This window comes from Hoplias malabaricus, chromosome 9 (genome assembly GCF_029633855.1).
Source record: "Hoplias malabaricus isolate fHopMal1 chromosome 9, fHopMal1.hap1, whole genome shotgun sequence".
In the NCBI taxonomy this organism is placed as follows: Eukaryota; Metazoa; Chordata; class Actinopteri; order Characiformes; family Erythrinidae; genus Hoplias; species Hoplias malabaricus.
Genome location: NC_089808.1, coordinates 26,656,764 through 26,678,046, shown reverse-complemented (window position 1 = coordinate 26,678,046; position 21,283 = coordinate 26,656,764). Strand labels below are relative to the sequence as shown.

Sequence of the window (21,283 nt, the reverse complement as noted above, 5' to 3'; positions counted from 1 at the left end):
AAAGAAAACAAAAAATCAGCTTTGTGAGGATTGCTATCCTGCTTGGTATTTGGAGCAGTAACTTATAAGGGCTGAGCTTTGTACTGGATCAGTATAGAATACATAGTCATTTACTCTTAACATGACAAGGGAATATGTGAATGAACAGTTATAAATAATAGAAGTCTCAAAACTACTCTTCATTTTAGTCATAGGCAGAAGGAAGAAAAAGCCTCCCCAGTTTCTTGTAATATTTATCGCCTTCATGCAAGTGGCATGGGCTTATTGATCTGTCCTCTGCACTCCGCCCTGTTCAAGGTTAGCGTGCTTGTTCAGAGCAGGTCCTGGAGCAGATTCCAGCCCAGCTGTGGTTAAGTGCTTAGTGCTTAGTAGTTTCTTTTATGATCTTGGAGTTTGATTACATTACAGTCGTTTGGGAAATGATTTACCGATTTGTAAAGATTTCTAAATACATTTTGGATGTTTATTTAGAACACACATATGTTAATAGTTAAACTGTTTGCAAGTTACGGTCCCTGAGTATTGTGGACTTTCTGAGCGGAGGATATCTCAGTTCTTAAGGACATAGCAAAAATACAGGTTTGTTGCTTAGGATTTTCTGTGTTTTATATCTGTAATTATTTCAAATCAGTATCTATCCAGATGATACAGCACCTCCAGTTTAAACTATTGATTAAACACACTGTAGAGAGGTCAACAAACTGGGTTAAAACAAGGGCCTGCTGGACCAGGGACAGGGGAACGTAGTGGAATATAGGGATGAAGCTGTAATTAAAAGGCTGCGGTAGTCAAAAGAAACGCTGCAGTCTTCAAAGGAGCGCACCAGCTAAACCTATTTTGACGTTTTTCAGATTGTCATGTAGAGAGCCCTTCACGGAGCTACTGCAGACAAGCATCAAAGGGTGCAGTGGATGCACTGTGTTATTTAAACTTCAGTCAAAGTGTGAGAACTTTTTGTGTCATATTTATTATTTATTGGGTCTGGAAGATGATGGTGTATATGTGCCGTGGCAGAGTGCAGTGCAAATGCAGTGAAAGGGCAGGAAAAGAACTGTGTGATATTTTAACCCTGTCTCAGTACAATTCTTTACGACTGAAACATCTTTAATAAAATTAAAAGCCTGTACACGTTGAGGGAGACTTACATTAGATACACACACACCAGAAAATCCACAGATACCATTGTTAGATGTTTGGGTTTGTTTGTTCTGCCTGCTCCATGACTCCAGAGAACACAGAACAGTTAGTTCCACTGTCCAATGCTGAGGGGCCTTATACATCTATAGTCAGCACTTGGCATTGGGCATGGTGACATTAAACTATTGTGTCACTGCTCCACAGCAGCCCATTTTATTGGGCATGATTTTCATTGGAGATTATATGAGCTGTGTGTGATTGGTTACACTTGTGTATGGTATTAAATAATATAATTAAAAATATGAAATAACCTGGCATTGACAGGTCAGAGTCTTTTTCAGTTAATCTTTCTGAATTCAGCAGGGAGGTAATGTGTGATCAACCCTTTTTTCTCCTGGAAAACAATGTACTGAAAGATCTCATCTTGTACTTACAAGTGTGGTATTGATTGTCAGTGTAGGACCTGCACTTCTGACTATAAATAGATCTGAAGGTGTGAATATTTTCTATTCATACACATCTCATCACTTGCAACGTTGTATGTATTTCTGTGAATGTTACACTCCACCTGTGTTCTAATCACTTTGTTCATTAACATGCATTATTTATGAGCATGGGAATATACTGTCTTTGTGATGTGTGTGTGAGTGTGATTCCTCGGGAGGCTTTGTAGTGGGGCAGGGACCAATACTATGGAGAGACAGGACAATCTCTAGGGAGCAACTTTGTTCTCTCAGCTAGCCCATTATACAGCATATTAAATACAGGGTGTTGTTCACACCATTTTTTCAGCTTTATAATCTCTCTCTCTCTCTCTCTCTCTTTCTCTCTCTCTCTCTCTGTCTCTCCCATCACAGACGAATATTCCCTTCCTGCAGAACGTTCTGAGCAATAATCAGTTCCTCTACAGCACAGTGGACACCCAATTCATTGATGAGAATCAGGACCTGTTCAACCTCAAACGCACTCAGAACCGTGCTCAGAAACTCCTGCATTATCTGGGTTAGTGCATCATTTAATGGTGCCTCAGTGTACTTCGTGGCTCAGAAAAAACACTGCAGTGTGTTCACTCTGTATTTATTCTGACCCTGAAATGCTTAAGGTCACCTTGATTTCTTTGGGAATTAAATTAGTTTTATCACTGTTAGTTTTTAATTAAGGAAAGCTCTTTACAATGTACTTGCAACACCCCGCTTCATGTTAATTGAAGTGGATGTCTTTGTATGAACAGTAGCTTTTGTTTAAGTAATTATATGAGTTTATACTCTTCCAAACTATTGTTAAAAATATTACTTGAATGCAATCCTTGAATGCAGCATTTGAGAGGTTTTTGTCTTTTTTTTTTTTGTAGGACATGTGATGGTAAATGGACCAACAACTCCAATTCCAGTCAAAGCCAAGCCTTCTTCCACAGATCCAGTTATACCTCCTGTTTCATTGGGTACGAACACACACAGACTCACTGCTAATTTTCATTTCAAAACCACTCAGGCTTTATAACAAGAATAGAATAATCCTGCTACGAAAGTGAGGATCAGATTCCATTTATAGATGACTGAAGAACAGTGTATATATATTTGGATCAAATCAAAGTTAGTATCATTTCTGTCACAGCTTCCATTTTCTGTTTAGGAATTTTTAATAAGCTCCCAGTCTACGCTGTTTTACTCAACCTCACATTTGTGGTGACCACTATTTTAACACCACCATTCCCACTGGACACTGAGTTGCAGAACCTATATTACGCATATTGTAAACACATGCCGACACAAATGTTCCACAGAAAGCCTTTAGTGACTTTCTAGTTTCTGAAGAACCATCTAAATGTTTTAAATGCTTTTGTATTCTTAAAACAAATACTGAAGAAAAATGCTCCTGTTTATCATGAGCTGACCTCAAAGATCTAAGATTTTTTCTATGTCTAGGCCTTTTTCTCTCAAATATTGTTCACAAATTCATCTAAATCTGTGTTAGTGAGTATTTCTCCTTTGCAGAGTGAATCCATCCACCACATCACAGGTGTGGCATATCAAGATGCTGATTAGACAGTATCTTTATTGCACAGGTGTGTGCACAGGCCTTAGGCTGGTCACAATTAAAGGCACTCTAGAATGTACCATACCATAATCCCACCGCCGCCAAGGGCCACTCGATTCACAACGTTGACATCAGCAAACTGCTCACCCACACAAAGCCATACACGCAGTCTGCCATCTGCCCTGTACGGTGAAAACCAGGATTCATCTGTGAGCAATTGCGCACTCAGGCAGTCAGGTGGGGACCCTGATGAGGAGGACGAGCCTGCAGATGAGCTTCACTGAGATGGCTTCTGATGGTTTGTGCAGAAATTCTTTGGTTATGCAAACTGATTTTTGGAGCAGCTCTCTTGGTGGCTGGTCTCAGACTATCTTGGTGCTGGATGTGGAGGTCCTGGGCTGGTGTGTTTACACATGGTCTGCGGTTGTGAGGCTGGTTGAATATACTGCCAAATTCTCTGAAACGCCTTTGGAGACCAGCCATTCATTATCTGTAAGCCCTTATCCAGTTCAGGGTCGCGGTGGGTCCAGAGCCTACCTGGAATCATTGGGCACAAGGCAGGGAGGGGGTGCCAGTCCTTCACAGGGCAAAACACACACTCACACACTTACTCACACACCTACGGACACTTTTGAGTTGCCAATCCACCTACCAACAAGTGTTTTTGGACTGTGGGAGGAACCTGGAGCACCCGGAGGAAACCCACCAACTCCTCACAGACAGTCACCTGTAGCAGGACTCGAACCCACACTACCTGCTGCGCCACCGTGGAGACGGCTCATGGAAAAGGAATGAACATTCAATTCACAGGCAACAGCTCTGGTGGACATTCCTGCAGTCATCATGCCAATTGCATGCTCCCTCTACGTGACATCTGTGGCATTGTACTGTGTGATGAAACTGCACATTTTAGAGTGGCTTTTTATTGTGGCCAGCCTAATGGACACCTGTACAATACTCATGCTGTTTAATGAACATCTTTATATGCCACACCTGTGATGTGGTGAATGGATTACCTCGGCAAAGGAGAAGTGCTCACTAACAGGTCAGCTCCTGAAAAATGGGAGCAAAACAAAAGTGTTGCGTTTATATTTTTGTTCAGTATATATACATACCACTTTATTGGCCACCGTGCTTGCACACAGAGGAACTGTTTCTCCACAGTTAACCCAATCCGTGCAGTGAAACACACATTTACACACACATTAGTGAACACTAGGGGACAGTGAGCACACATATGGCCAGAGCGGTGGGCAGCCCTAGCCACGGTGCCCGGGGAGCAGTTGGGGGTTATATGCCTTACTCAAGGCACATTAGCTGGATCGAGCCGGCAATCTTCCGGTTACAAACCCAGTTCTCTAACCACCAGGCCACGGCTGCCCATAGTGTCAGAGTCTCTTCATGATGTGTGCTCATGCCTGTGTTGCTAAGCAACCAAATCAAACTCTGCTTCCAGTGTTTTCTGATGTTGTGACAAACTTCCCTTTTAAGACAGAACCCGTTGGCGACTGTAAGACCAACTGACATTTCGAAGTGACACCATCTGATAGTTTTAAGATCAGTCGAAGTGGCTTTTGTGATTTAGAGATGATCATCCAACATCAGTACCACCAATGTCCTTGTGGCTGATTGTAAATAAATCCTCACAGCAATGTTCCAATATATAGTGGGAAGAGAAGCCTGCCAAGAAGAGTAGAGGGTGTTGCTGAAGTAAATGGGGGCATTTTTTTTATGAATAGCTTTAATTTAAGAACAGCAGGTGTCTACAAACCTTTGCATATACACTGCTTTATTATCAAGCCAACACATAAAAGTCCTGTCATATTTACACTATTTATATCACCCCACTTCAGTATCAATAGACCACTCCACCCAACCCATTAATAAATACAGCTGACCCAATTATTTTCAGCATGACAAATAAGAACAAAGAACCAAACTGTGGTTCCAAAACTCCATCCTTGTGCTCAACACATAATTAATCATGTAACATAACGTAATTAATACAATTAATAAAAAGTCTAACAAAATTAATGAAATAACAGACTCATTAATGCATTGGCGAAATTTGCAGCCAACAGAAGTGGTTCATAATGATATTGCAGAGCATGAGTCATAAGCACATGAAGAAAAAAATACAGCAAAAGCATTCAGATTAGCCAGGCGGTTATTTTTGCTGCTAAAAATATGAACATGAAATGCCTAAGATGATCAATTTTTTCACTCTGTGGGAGTACTGGAGTAGATGTATTTTCTGCAAAGGTGGCAATGCCTTAAGGAGAATGTCACTGCTGCACACACTTGGCTCGTAAAGCGAATAAGAGGAGTAGGTTTGGTTGGGTATTGCTGTAAGGACCTTTTCTGCTTCTACTTTGTGGTTAGAAAAGTAAATTAGCAACATTTCAAACAGCCACTTTTCCTGAATCGTATTTTGATTAATATATTATTATGTAGTAGTGTGTGTATTACTGTATTTAAGTAATTGTGTTTTCACATCAGTTTAATGGAGTTACTTAGCAACTCTCAGTCTGTTACAGTAAACTCGGTTGTTCGTAAATGATAGGTCTTGGAAACAAAGTTCATGTTCTTGCAAAAACAAAGTTACTTGTCTGTTAAAGTGAAGTTGATTTGATTGGATCATTGTTGCGTGTCTTTTAAAACACTCAAATATCTAACACAGCTACTTTGTTGCTTTGTGCCAGATTAGTGCCTCAACAAGAGGGCATGGAAACACCAAAAATATCCTACCGACATTAACCTCCTCTATGATTACATGTCTTATTTTGGCTTAAGTAGCACCCTATTTAAGCCATCATCTGGAACTCTGATCATGACAAAGAGGCCTTGCGTATTTGAAAGTGCATTGCTCCTGCTCAGAAGAGAACTCATTCCACAACATCCTGATTAGCACGACTTGAAAAAGAACAAATGCCATAGTGCTGCCACCACTCCTGCCCACAGCCACACACACACACACACGCCCGCAGGCCTGGCTGAGTGACAGTACTCTCCTCCGCCTCTGCTGCGCTGCTCTGTGGTTGGGGCCAGGCAGACGACAGTGTGATAATACACTCTAATCCCCCTTCTCTCCATCTCTCTGCCAGATGAAAGAGAGGACCCAGCCACATTAGAAATCTCATTACAGGGGTTTAGGTGTGTGTGAGCTATATACTGTGCTCCACAGTGTTGGAGTATGTGTTTGCTTTACGTAATGAATTTGCTGAATTCCCCTCTTTCCTCTTTTCTCATTGGCTGGGCCCTTTCCTACTTTGCCTTCCATGTGGGAGTAATAAAAAAAGTTTGCAGGTTTTATGTATGTATGCATTCATGTTTATGTAATTCTATGGATCCATATATGCGTAGGTGTGTTGCAGAATGAGTGATGGATGTGTATATCTGTGTAAGTGGGTCACATCAGTAGTAGGTATAGCCCAGGACCCCTGGGATCTTCCTATTTAATGTGTACATATATGTATGTGTGTTTTTGTGTGAAAACACATCCACAAAGAGTTAAATAGGCTTATGGCGCTATTCTTGCTTCTATACAGCTTGCAACAATTGTGGAATTTTCCAGAACCGGAAAATCCTTTAGTAACACTATTGAAATTCTGTGTGTGTACTGTACATATATACACACACACACACGCACACACACACACATCGGTAGGTGGATTGGCGACTCAAAAGTGTCCCTAGGTGTCTGTCGCCCTGTGAAGGACTGGCGCCCCCTCCAGGGTGTGTTCCCGCCTTGCGCCCAGTGATTCTGGGTAGTCTCCGGACCCACCGCGACTCTGAACTGAATAAAGTAGTTACAGACAATGAATGAATCAATCAATATTTTCAGGCACCAGGCAGTGCATTTATAACATTTTATTTAAAGAGAGTTTTCAAAGGCGTTAAGCCAGATGTCTGGTCACATCAAACCCCTTCAGATTTACTTTGTATACATCATAACCCTAAAATGCTGAAATGAAAAAAAATCAGTTTAAATGATTTTGCGATTAGAGTGAAACATTTCCACCAAACGTCCCTGTTGGCTCATTTTGAGCGTGTATGTGTGTAAGTTCCTGCCTCAGCATTATTGTAATTACTGTGAATGTGCATGTGTTATTTAGCAGTCAGAGCAGTAATGAGCATGTGTGGGTTTGTAGGTGAGCCGCCGGCAGGTTTCCGTGAGGTCCTGCTAAAGGAAGGTCCGGAGGGGTTTGCGAAGGCAGTGAGACAGCACAAGGGTCTGTTGCTGATGGACACGACATTCAGAGACGCTCACCAATCGCTGCTGGCCACTCGCGTCAGGACCCACGACCTGAAGAAGATCTCCCCATACGTCGCACACAACTTCAACAACCTTTTCAGCCTGGAGAACTGGGGAGGTCAGTGAGAATTAAGACTTAACTTTAATCCTGTACTCATACTAAATACTGTCTCTTTCCTTTTAGTTACGCTAGCAGGAGACCAATCTTTTCCAAAGAGATAAGGCCATTGATAGCAACACATAAGTAATGAGTGACGAACAGAGTTTTTGTGCAATTATGGAATTTTGAAGCAGTGATACAGTAATACAAGCTCCAGGGACCTGCAGGTTGTGGATTCGAGTCCCGCTCCGGGTGACTGTCTGTGAGGAGTGTGGTGTGTTCTCTCTGTGTCTGTGTGGGTTTCCTCCGGGTGACTGTCTGTGAGGAGTGTGGTGTGTTCTCTCTGTGTCTGTGTGGGTTTCCTCCGGGTGACTGTCTGTGGGGAGTGTGGTGTGTTCTGTCTGTGTCTGCGTGGGTTTCCCCCGGGTGCTCCAGTATGCCTGTGGAAGGCGGGCATACACTCTGGACACACACTGTGAAGTATTGGCACCCCCTCCAGAGTGTATGCCCGCCTTCCACCCAATGATTCCAGGTAGGCTCCGGACCCACCGCGACCCCGAACTGGATAAGCGCTTACAGATAATGAATGAATGTTAGTCTTCCGTACTACACAGAAATATAAGGGAAGCTATCTGAGAATGTTTTTCAACATTGGGAATATCAGTGTAGCAGCATTATCAGTGTAGAATTAGCCAGTCTATCACCTGTTAGAGAACAAAACATTGAGTTAAGCACCCAGGACACCTGCGTAAATTAAAATACAGCACTTTCCAGTGTATGGTGACAGGGAAGTCAGTTTTGTTGTCGTGTCAAACTTTTATTAGATTAAAGATAAAAAAGATGAATGTTACTCATAAGTAGAGAATGTGATCTGCTGATTGCAGGTTTGTTTTTCTTTCATGTTGCATTACTTTATTCACTCTAGATTTACAGAAAGAATGCAGTTCTGTAAATGTGCCATGTTTAGCAGTCTTGGCTAAGTGTAGTCTCTGAGCAGAACAAAACAAGCCCGAGTCATAGAAAATGAGAGCAGAGTGTAATAAATTGGGCAGCAGTTTTATTCTGGCACCTAAGGTTCTTATATAAATTATCTGTTCCACCTTCAATAGTTCAGTGTTACATTCTGGTGCCAGTCCATCATAAATGATGCAGCTGCCTAAGCTTCTTATTGGAATCATCTGTTCCACCTTAAGTGGAACGAGAATGTGAAAGTGAAAACTTCCAGATAAAGGAAGCAAACATAAAGCCAACTTCAATTGGGGTATTTTGTTATTTTTTTGTGATTGTAAACTGTATTTGTGCTGGCGGGGACTCTCTGCCTCTCTTGTTTTGTTGTGTTCTCTGTATTGAATCGGATGTGGTGTTTTTAAGGTGGTTCTTCAGATTGATGGAGAATGTGTTGTAGTGGCTTCTATTTAGCACCATTGTTTAAACGGTTCTATACAGCACCAAACAGGGTTCTCCTATTGTTGTGGACCCCAGCTTGTTACAATAGCACAATCCTTTCTAGTGCTCTATAGAACCATTTTCAAAAAGATGTTCTATAGAATCATGTACAACACATTCTCCATGAATCCGAAGAGCCATTTTACCATGTAGAGAATAATTTCACAACGCAGATGATTCTGTACCAAACCCTTATTAACTCTTCTTTTAAGCATGAATAATCCCCATTTGCATTGATAATCCAGTGTGTAGTGTTCCTGGTAAAACCTTGAAATACAGGGGTTGGACAATGAAACTGAAACACCTGTCATTTTAGTGTGGGAGGTTTCATGGCTAAATTGGAGCAGCCTGGTGGCCAATCTTCATTAATTGCACATTGCACCAGTAAGACCATGTGCATCCAATGGTTCAAACATTGTATCCTGAAGGCGGTGCCGTGTATCAGGATGAGAATGCACCAATACACACAGCAAGACTGGTGAAAGATTGGTTTGATGAACATGAAAGTGAAGGTGAACATCTCCCATGGCCTGCACAGTCACCAGATCTAAATATTATTGAGCCACTTTGGGGTGTTTTGGAGGAGCGAGTCAGGAAACGTTTTCCTCCACCAGCATCACGTAGTGACCTGGCCACTATCCTGCAAGAAGAATGGCTTAAAATCCCTCTGACCACTGTGCAGGACTTGTATATGTCATTCCCAAGATGAACTGACGCTGTATTGGCCGCAAAAGACGGCCTTACACCATACTAATACATTATTGTGGTCTAAAACCAGGTGTTTCAGTTTCATTGTCCAACCCCTGTAGTTCCACATAAGGAAAGTACTTTGCTGATGCCCTGAGTCTCTGAGCATGAGAATGAAGCAAATAAACAGTGTTTATAATCACTATTAAAGCCTGTTGGCTGACATTTTGTAGGCGTATCCCTACCAGTAGACACGAGTTGCAGATTTTTACTATTTACCAGCTCTCAGTGGCATTGGCTGAATACACAGGGGTTTGAAAGTGTGCTCTTGGTTATAGACTTTGCTCGTCTTTATGGTGTTTGACTTTAGACGTGCAAAGCATGAACCAACATGAAGACTCAATAAATGTTTGTGCACACTTGACAGGACAGAAATTGTTAGACTGACTACTCCAGTACACATGTTCCAGATGTTTTTCCCCTGATGTTTCTCTCCTTTGGTGGCTGAGACTGGATGTTGGGATCCCTGTTTCTGCTGCATAGCAAATCAGCACTTAAAGGATCTGCCTCATTTACGAAACATATGTGCACACATACACTGCTTATCCAAAAGTTTTGAGGCACCTGTTATTAGTGAATGCAGGTACCGTAAGGTGCACCCACTGTGAAAACAATTGCATTTTCTGTACAATATCTCTAGAAAAGCGTAGACAAATAGGATGAGACACACTATTGGTGCCTGCTGCAACTATGGAACAACATTCTCTGGGGTGGTGTAGCTACATTTAATATATCTGGGGTATGATTTGGAGTGGCAATTGAGATCCAGAAGTAAATATCAGTACTGGGTTTCGTTAATGTGTATAAATGCCATGAAATCCTCAAAAAGGCTTTATTTATTTTAAAATGTTCTGTCAGGATCAGTCTGGAAAGACACTGTGCAGACCAGTGCACTGACATAGATGGTATATTCTGGTAGAGCATTAAGTTAGAGCTGAGTTGTTGAAATGAAGGGTTAGAATCTCAGTTTGTCGTGTTAAAATGCAGCAGGTGAAGGTTTTATAAATTTGCAGTAAACAGTAGCTGCACCCTGCACCCTTGAAGCAGTTTGTGATTAGAGTTGTTCTGATTTTTGTTTTGGTTTTTTATATAGATGTTCCATGTTGTTGATTTCTCTTTGGCTAGTTTTGGGGACTTTGGTGATTGCCCATTGCTGATTGAAATCTTTTCGACATGGCATGCAGATTACATGATTTTCTCCCCCAGAGAGCTCTTGAGACCTTGAGCTTGATTTATGGCAAGTGAGTCTAAAGATAAACAGTGCAGACAGAGGTTCCATATTGACACCTGGTCACAGACTTGATAAAGTCATTAAAGGCTCAGAATGCTACTGATTTACTCATCTTAAACAGAGCTACTGACAGAGTCATTATTCAAAAACGAGAGTACTTATAGTGAGAGTAAATATAGTGAGAATAAAGAAGGTGGCAGCCTTTATTAAACATGCTTGAGTTTAACTGAGATATGTCACTTAGTCACATAAGCGATGTGAGTAAGTGATGAGGTGTTGAGACTGTACAGTGCTAGTGCAGCGAATATATGATGTTTTACCTCTACCAAGTGCAAACTCCATTTCAAGAAAGTTCTCAAGTGTTTTCATTGACCAACTTGACCTTGTTTTGTAAATGTACACATATTGAATTTAATGCCTGCAACACACTCTAAAAATATTGAGACAGTGAAATGTTCATACAAAATTAATCTCACTGTCTTTTGAGCCGTTCACATTGTAAGCAGGTAAATATAAATGGTATAAAAATAGCTTTCATCAAAGGTTCTGTGTTTGCAGGCGAAATAAGTGTGTTGCCCGTCATAATTGAGGAAATCTGGAAAGTTCATATAGAGTATGTCTGGACAGCAGTGTTGAATGTGTGTGACCTTCAAACCCTCAGATGGCACTGAATTGGAAACTGTCATGCTACAGCAATAGATATAGCCACATGGGCTTGGGAATATTTAAAAAACTGATGCCACTTAACAGAGTCTGTCACTGCATCAAGAAATGCAAACTGAACTCCTATTGTGCAAAGGATAGTAGTAAATAAACTGGAAATAGACCCACTAACAAGTTCTCTAGGCCCTATCTCAGATGGACTTGTATATATGAGAACTTTCCAGTGATGTATTTTTAATTATATTTTACAAAGTGGCCCAAACTCCATTTCTACATTCTACTTTTACAATTTACATCTCTCTCTCTCTCTCTCTCTCTCTCTCTCTCTCTCTCTCTCTCTCTCTCTCTCTCTAATTGAATTCAAATTTATTGTGTAGTTTGGTTGTCCCCTCCCTCTCTCACATACTTTTTCATTCTTTCTTACTTTTCTATTTGTTTCTCTTCCACTCTGTTTGTCCTTTTCTCTTCCTCTCTTTTGCTCCTGTTCTTATTCTCTTGTTCTTCATCATGTCTCTACTTGCTCTCTCCTTAGGTGCTACGTTTGATGTGGCTATGAGGTTTCTGTATGAATGTCCGTGGCGAAGGCTGCAGGAGTTGAGAGCGCTGTTGCCCAACATTCCATTCCAGATGCTGCTGAGGGGAGCCAATGCTGTGGGATACACCAACTACCCCGACAATGCTGTGTTCAAGTGAGAGAACACACACACATACACACATCCTTGTGTCTTGACAAAGCCTCACATCTCTATAGTATAGATATAAATCTAAATCTATATATACCCCCTGGATGTGTAAACACAAGTGCATGCACAGAAAGAATGCACTGATTTTTCTTAATACAGATGTGTGCACTGTGTCCTCATGGATCTTCAAATATGAATAATTCATCAGAGTTAAATATTAAGTGGATAATAACCCTTAATTTACACCCTTAATTTGCCAGGACCTTTATATGATGCAGAGAACTTCATGGAATTGGTTTCTAACTCACACACTCCCTCACATTTAACAGAATGCTCCACAAGAAGCACCTTCAGTGTTTTGCAGTGTGTGTCCTTGTCGTTGCTCTTGCCTGTAACTTAAGGAGAGTTCAGGTTGTCTGTTGGCTCTGTGTAATTATTACTGTGTAAGGAGCATTGGAATTTAAAAAATTTAATCAAGTACTTTCAGTGGAAGATACACTTTGGTGCATATTTGTACTGAAAGTGATACATATTCACAAGTACAAGAAAGTTTAAGTGTGAGAACTCTCTCATTTCTTGTCATTGTCATTTGACACCTTACAATTATGCTTTTTTGTGTGTTTTTAAAGGAAACACTACAATTGATGTCTTCAGCTTCAGGGACAGTGTGAAGTAAAGCAATTCCCAGACTGGGTATTTGGGCAAATGGGGAAAAGCCCTTTACATTTAGCAGATTTCCTGTAGTGTGTTTTTGGGAGAGCTCGGCTTGGTTCAGATTTAGTCAATAAGAGCACAAGCACACAGGACCTACCACTGTCCGTGGTCCTGAAACATTTATTTCCCATTACATTCTCATTGCTCCTTCCCTTCTGCCCCACTGTACATTTACTCCATTATTTTTCTTTTGTGTCCTCGTATAGTGTGTGTCCTGTCCTCATGTGCTCTTTCAAATGCACACACTCTCAAGTTTATACAGTCATATACATTATACGTGGAAGAACAGATATGGTTTATGTGTTTTCTAAGCATTTCCTCCAATTCTTCAATGACTCTCCATAAGTAAATGGTTATAACTGAGTAAATTTAATGGGAAATGCTCTATATTACAGAACATTGCAACACAGCAATTGTTTATCACAGTGGTGAGAGGAGCCAGCCTTCAGAAGCACTGGCTGCCCCCCAAAATGCTGCATCCATTAAAAGCTATTACACAAATAGATTATAACTATGCAGTGCTTTGTTTAACAATACTGTTGGTAAGTCCTTATCCTAAAACATTAATTATTAAATAGATATGTGGCATGCAGGTACAGACAGAGAAAGGCATTATCATAAAATTAACAACATTACAAATAACAACTCTGAAGATACTTTTTGTTCTTTTCACTAAGACTTAGAAAATAATGTTGAACCACACTTTACTTTCCACAAATAAATGATGCAGATATTTGATTCCTGTAAACAAATGTATATGTTTCTTTTTCTCCACCTTGTTTTAAACAGTGAAATTGTGTAATCTTTGTAAATATCACTCTACAATGTCAAGCCAATGTGCTGTTTGGGTAGCCTGGATACCTTAAACATTGGGATAATGAGAGAAAATTTACAACACAGACAAACAGCAAATATGAATATGCTGGCCTTGAATTGACACAGTGCAGACAATTCATCACACTGTTGGAGCTCCTCCATGTACAGTTAATTAAAGTGAATAGATACAATGAGTGTTAAAGCCAGTTCAAGAACCTCATTATATTTGTTTTTCATGCTTCCCCTTGACCATGAATATACTTGTGTCCACATTGCCCAGCTAATAACCCCTTTCTGATAAACCCATATGTATTCTGTTAAATTCCACATGGTAAGGCCAGAACCTTGTAATTTAAATGTAAAAAGAAAAAATGATAAATCCCTGAATGATAGTGTAGCTATGGAGACTCTCCAGAGACTCTTCAGCCTTGGCTCACATGAGCACCATAAGACCACAAGCATGGAGACATGTATTTCCAATTACAAATCTCTCTTCCCATCTTGGCTCGGTGTTGTTTCTACTTGGCTTTTATTCCACATTTCACTCACATGCTGCATGCTGAATGAGCTGTGCTTGAAAACTTCTAGGAGCACTGATGATTCACCTCTCCATGCCTTGCTTACAAATGGGGTGTTTTGAAGCCACTGAACAGAGTTGGCAGAAATCCCATTGCTAGTCTTCACCCTTATCAGTTGGTAGCTTTGTGTGATTGGTTGAGTCTTGGTTAACAGGAGGAAGTGGGAATGAATATATTTCGTAATATTAATACGTACGTTTTTTAAATTAATATATAGTTCTGAATGGCATCAAGCTCAATATGCAGTGAGTGCTCTTGCCATAAACTTTTACCTACATTACAGCAATATATGTGCTCAATTACACAATGGCAAGACTAGAACAGAACACATCTCTGGGTGGAGTTTAGAGAGATCTATTAAACCACAGTGACCTTCAAGAATGTAAGGTCTTAAAGACAGTTTGGACAATGCATTAGTGATGTGCATACAGTCACAAATGACAAATCTCCATTCTCAAAGACCTGTACATGGCCCTGAAATCTCTCTTTCCCTCTCTCTCACTCCCAATCACTCTGCAGGTTCTGTGAAGTAGCAAAGGAGAATGGCATGGATATCTTCCGTGTTTTTGACTCTTTGAACTATCTGCCCAACATGCTGCTTGGTATGGAGGCAGCTGGCTCGGCCGGAGGAGTGGTGGAGGCAGCCATTTCTTACACAGGAGATGTGTCTGACCCTATGAGACAGAAATACTCTCTGGACTACTATGTACAGTTGGGCGAGGAGCTGGTCAAGGCAGGAACACACATACTGGCTATTAAGGTACAGAGTTTGAAGCATGCATTTGTATATCAGATTCCATATGTTAGGTCTACATTAGATTTTCCTCAAATCTATTTAACTTTCACATTAGTTACATAGTTTTTAATTAAAAATTATATATTAGTTAATGAAATTATAGTAGGTACAATTGTGAGGAGGTTTGTGAGTAAGTTACGTTAAAATGTGCTTAAAAACACTTTAGTCATAGTGAGTGCCATGCACCGATATATAAACACATACACTGCCATTCAAAACATTGGAAGTTTTGAAAGGATGTTTTCAGTAATCCGAGCAGAGCTCGGAATATTCATCTTTAGAAATGCAATGACAGATCAGTCACCCACTGAAAAAATTTGGTACATTATGAAACAAAAACACACCAAAGGAGATCCCAGAACTGTTGATCAGGTGAAATCCTATATTATGCAAGAATAGGGAAAAAAAATTACCACTTTTAAAATACAGTGATTGGTCTCCTCAGTTCCCAAAGGCTTGTGGTGTGTTGTTAAAAGGATAGTTGATAAAACACTGGTAAACAAGCCCTATCCCATCCCAAGAGTGTCCGAACGTGTGTGATCATATATTGTAGCATATACCTGAAGGTGTAGTAATGTTGAGAATTTTTGTCCAGGACATGGCGGGTCTGCTGAAGCCAGAGTCGAGTCGTCTACTGGTCACAGCTCTTCGGGATCGCTTTCCTGACATTCCTATCCATGTCCACACTCATGACACTGCGGGGGCAGGAGTGGCAGCAATGCTGGCCTGTGCTGATGCAGGGGCAGATATAGTGGATGTGGCTGTTGACTCCATGGCCGGAATGACCTCTCAGCCCAGCATGGGTGCTATAGTGGCTTGCACCAAAGGCACCCAACACGATACGGGTAAGTCCAGCACAGAGCGGTCAGTCACAATGCCAACCAATTAGACTCTCATTTAAACAGCCAGAAAGTCCTTGTTAATGTGTACTCTGCCGCAATGTGATAAGAGCGGTTCCACTTGCCAATCAAATTTGTTTAATTTAATTTTCTTGTCAAATTAACGAGTAAAGCTCATTAATCATCTGTCGCCATAGAAGCTAACTTTGAGTACATCAGGAAGCCATTATGGTGTACGTGCTCCACTGGAACTTCTGTGTGTTATATGCATAAGTGTCTGTGTGTTTGTGTGTGTGTGTGTGTGTGTGCGTGTGTGTGTGTGTGTGTGTGTGTGTGTGTGTGTGTTTGAGAATAATTTTGAATAAGTGGCCTGCAGCTGAAAGCAAAGGCGCTAAGGATTTGTTCCCATGCAGAGGCTAAAGGTTAATGAGATAGAGACAGTGAGAAAAGAGAGCCACACAGAAGCAGAGATGGAACAAGAAAAAAAGAGGAGATAAAAAAATAAAAAATAAAAGTGATAAAGTGAGAGAAACCAGTGACTGAGGAACAAAACAAGAAAGAGTGAAAAATGTGATACACAGAGAGAAAGTGAAAAATGGAAAGGTCATGGTACACCTTGCTTTGTTGTCAGATAATAAACCTTAGAAAAATAGACAGTCACACATTAGTTTATTCATTCATTAAGTTAATTAGGCAGAATTAAATGCACCCTAGAACAACAAAAGGAGAGAGGCCAAGTAGCAAAGAATCACTTTTACATCCTTCAAAGCAGCTTTTTTGTGTAGAAGGTAACACAGGAGTGTATCCCCAGAGCAAAACACAACAGGAAGACAGTATGAGAGCACTTAAACCCTTCGGAATAAATAAAAGAGTAGCCACAGAGAGAACTTCATAAGGTGAGAAGAACAACAGAAGAAAGACTGGAGGAAAACACAGCCTTTTGCCTTCCCTCGTATAAGATGAAACAAGCTAACTTTCATGCCGCTGTGTGAAAATTTAACACGGGGTTTAAATATTAAGTGAAAAGAGTGCTGCTTTAACTGCAGTCTGATTATAAAAGCGGCTAAAGTTGCTAATTTGGCTTTCTGAGTAAGTAGTGGGGTTACTGCTCCACTGGCTTTTCCTAAATTGTTAAATTATGTCAAAATGACTTTCCAGAAGACATTCTCAGTGCAGGCAGCAGTTCCAATGAAAAGATCTAAGACACTGATTAAAGACTATAGTCTGATTAATGGCAAAAGCATCGCTACAAAACTCTTCCCAGTCTGAGGACCCTCAACTACACAGTAAAATCTGTAGTGGTCAATGGAGTCTGCATTAGATAATTTAACACGCTAGGCCTTCATTGAACACTGCTGATTTTACTGTGTGTGGTATTGTAAAAAGGGATTTGTGAGAGTCATCAAATGCACATTTCTTAGAACTGTGAAAAAGACCCAGGCAGAATATTAACAACCAGCATCTGTCAAAATGGCAGTGGATTTTAAAGTGTGCTGATTTTAATGGAATCACTGTAATGAATGGAATTAAAAATAATAATAAAATGCATAGATTTTCCCGTAGTCAGTCTGGTGTTGTAGCCTAAACCAAAGTGTGCGGCTCATTATGTCCAAAGGAATCCAGACACCCCCACCGATGAGTGAATTCAGCTTTGAGATGCACCTATTGCTGACACATGCTTTTAGATGTGCAAAGCTTATGTAATCTTTTTTTGAAGGTCTTGCTAATAGAATGGGTGGACATATAATGTACTGTTATCTATAAAAATGTCAAATGCAGACAGAGTGCAGGCTTCTAGGTGGCTGATACGACGATTTTACCAGTTGAAGCCTTTTAGAGGGTTGTCATTCCCTGCAACGTGACTGAAGGGGAAAAGGAAAGTGCTATGACCTCCATCCTTTAGAATCAAAAGGAAAAAGAGAGAGAGCTGCCATCCACACTGTCATTACCTTGAACTCCACCAACCTTTCCCAAACCACCCCCTATCACCTTACTTTCCACTGTCCATGAGACACTGACCCCTCATCTGAGCCTCCGTACAGCTACAGCTGAGATAAGGGGCAGGCTGTGTGCTGTACAGTACAGTTAGACTACATCAGCCACACACACACACACACAAACACGCACATCTATTCATGATTCACCAAGTCTCTCCTGCAGAGTCACTGTAGGAGCCCACAGGCTGCAGTGCATCCTGGGACACAAAGGAACCCAACAGGGACACAGCTGAAAATTGTAGCATTCTCAGAACACCTTCAAATGCATTATGATCACGTGCATATAATTGTATGCAAAGTTTTCAATAGTTGTGGATGTTTTGTTGATGAAAATAAGTGTGCATGCTCGTCAGGGTGCGAACTTACATATGCTATTTTTCTGCAAATTATAGTGCACATATTCTGTTTATTAAGTTTACTCTATGAGAAAAAATCTAAGCGTAACACATAATTGCTGTAGCTTTTATAGAGGTGTTTTTTTATGATTTCCTTTCCAAAGCCAGTTAAATCCAGCCAGAAATGTCTGTTTATTTTGTCATTGAAATTTCAACATAACCTCTCATTTATCCAAGAATGTCCAAACTTCTGCATTCTGCTTCACATGCCTCAATGCGGAGACAAACAATAGCTCAGCGAGATACTGGGGCTGCCGGCCTAATTCACTCAACTATGGAATTCTCTAAGGAGACAAAGCTCTTCTCATGCTGGAAAACATCACCGGTGTGGTGTCCAAGACCGAAACAGTACTCTATGCCATTAGTTTCCAACCTTGCTATACTCCTGCCCTACATATTTTGGTGTTTTTCCAAATCTAATTCCCCAGTGATACAATCTCAAGATCAGCAGGATTTTGGAGTTGGCCAGAAATCATAAGCTAAGAATCAATAAGAGAGCTAAGGGCCATCCCTTTTGGACACTCATCACTTTGGGTTATCCAGCTAACTGAAAAATCCCGCTTTGTGAAATACCCTCCAGATCCAATTAATTAGTTCATTACAAGCCTTACTTGAGCAGAAGTGATTGTGTCAGCACAGTGAAGAAGTTCAGAAGCACTGATGTATGTTTTCTCTCCAGTAGAGAGCTGTTGTTTAAACAAATGAATGTATATGACACCAGTAGATGTGCTTTCCTGCCTAGTAACATGTATCTGGCTCAATGTCCTACCACCATCCCCAAAATATTTATTTTTAGAATTATTGATTACAATGATTCTCATACTGTTCCCACTCCTAATGGCTTATTAAAGGGGAATGGGTGTTTACAAACTATATGCTTTTTAAGATGTAACCAGTAATGAAGGGTACTAGTGGTAATATAGTGATAAAATATGTTTCTTTAGTTTTCACTTGCCTTTCAATGCCACACAAACACAAAACCATACTGAAACATTTTCAGATTGTGTTGAACTCAGTGGTATTGTTCTAGCAGCAAAGAAGCAGTGGCTAAATTGCATGTGTCTTTGGGGGAACATGTACTAGATTCCTCCTCCTTAGCTTACTGGTGTAATGTGATTGAGAGAGTCCTAGATGATGTGTAAAACTGGCAGTGATTAAATTGTGTTAAAAAATACCACCACTTATCTGTAAATGAGATGCAAGTGTGAAGGATGTGTTATTTAAAATCTAAAGAACCTCCCAACAATGCAAAGTGTTTATATCAATTAAATATTTTTTTAAAACCATATGCCCACACTAAAAACTGTCCAGGGATATTTATTTCTTAAAATGTAATTCTGAGGAATGGCTTAAATTGGCCTCAATTCAGAGCTGCACAATACCCACTTTTACAAACAGTGGCTTTGTAGATTTATAGTCTTCCTTGCTTTTCTAGGTTATCTCATTTGATATAAAGCATAGCATTGCCCTACTTAACATTCTTTGAGTTGAAATCACAACATGGAATATCCCAGGCCCAAGCTTTCTAATCAGCCTGCGGTGCACAGAGTTTAAACAAGGATTTGGAGGATATTGTCATCTGAAAGGAGACAAGGGGTAAAGCTGACTTTGTCATTCCTCCAAGCACAAAGAGCTGAGTGATGACGTTGGGTGGGTGGCGGTTTGAAAAGATGCAGCGGTTGGATTCATGCGCTTCAGACGTAGGTGAGAAAGAGAGAGAGAGATGCAGAGAGAACAAGTATGTGAGCCTTTATCCTCACTCATTGAAGACACTGCCACAGGACACGAGAGTAGCTTACAACAATGAGAACTGGCAGGGTATAGCTGGGGAAAATGGAGGATGAAATTTTAAACACAGTGAAACAGTGATCATACTGTTTTCAACATGGAGACAATGTAAAGGATCAGTGACTCACAGAGACAAGAACGAGCACAAAGGATCTTTTTTATTTGATGTTCTTTGGCCACTTTTTGAGAAACAGAAGCTGCAGTTCATCTGTTGTTGCATAGTTTGCGTCAGTTGTCCTCATAGCCCATTGCTTCAGTTGTATTCATCAGTGGTTAGTTACTGAACACAAAGCTGTACTTGTCTGGAAGACAGAGCCTAAGCAATCTTTCTCATTCTTTACTAAGTGCTTCAGCTGCCAAAATTGATGATTCTCAATCCCTTTGTAGGAATTGACAGACTTCTGATCTCTCAATAACAATATATATTTAAACCACCAGGGAACCCAATATGCAACTCACAATGTTCAAAGATATCATACTAAATTGTCCAGTGAATCTACATGTGTTTTCAGACATTTCGTATGTAAGGTCAAAAAAAACAGCAGTTTCTTATTCACTCGTTAGGGGTGTCTGCAAACATTTGATCATAGTGTGTGTCATTAGGAAAATTAACATTTTACGTTGCTGTGGTGATTACCTCGGTATCTTATACAACAAGGATTCTTTCTCTCACAGTGAGCCACTAACTCCTCTCTCTGAACACTGCCAAATTACAGTGTTCCTCACAAAGGCACACACACAAACACACGCCAAGTACACTGTTCTATATCAGGAAATCCTACAGATGGGCGCAAACAGTGAAGAACAGTTTGAAAAGCAACCGGTGGTGAAGAAGTCCATCCCGACAGATTTACATCGCTAAACATTTCTCATGCTCACAATAAAGTAGGCAGTGAAAATGTGAGACCAGCATTTATTGGAAAACAAAGAGCATAATTGAAAATAAAGGTACACTGCAGTAATTATGTATTGATGAGTGAAATCAATTTGTCTAGATGATATGTCTATTATTTCTCATGTTTTGATTGATGTATGATTATTGATCAAGAGAAATTGTCAAA

General features: G+C 40.4%; 1 protein-coding gene across 1 annotated transcript in view; it reads left to right on the top strand.

The window, feature by feature from the left end:
• The window catches only part of pcxb (pyruvate carboxylase b), a 231,877-nt gene that overhangs the window by 173,430 nt on the left and 37,164 nt on the right, over positions 1–21,283 (top strand). Inside the window, exons 11-16 of the mRNA XM_066680927.1 lie at positions 1,995–2,139; positions 2,489–2,578; positions 7,326–7,547; positions 12,149–12,305; positions 14,927–15,167; positions 15,799–16,048. Coding sequence (XP_066537024.1) covers positions 1,995–2,139; positions 2,489–2,578; positions 7,326–7,547; positions 12,149–12,305; positions 14,927–15,167; positions 15,799–16,048 — 1,105 coding nt within the window. The remainder of the gene's footprint in view (positions 1–1,994; positions 2,140–2,488; positions 2,579–7,325; positions 7,548–12,148; positions 12,306–14,926; positions 15,168–15,798; positions 16,049–21,283) is intronic.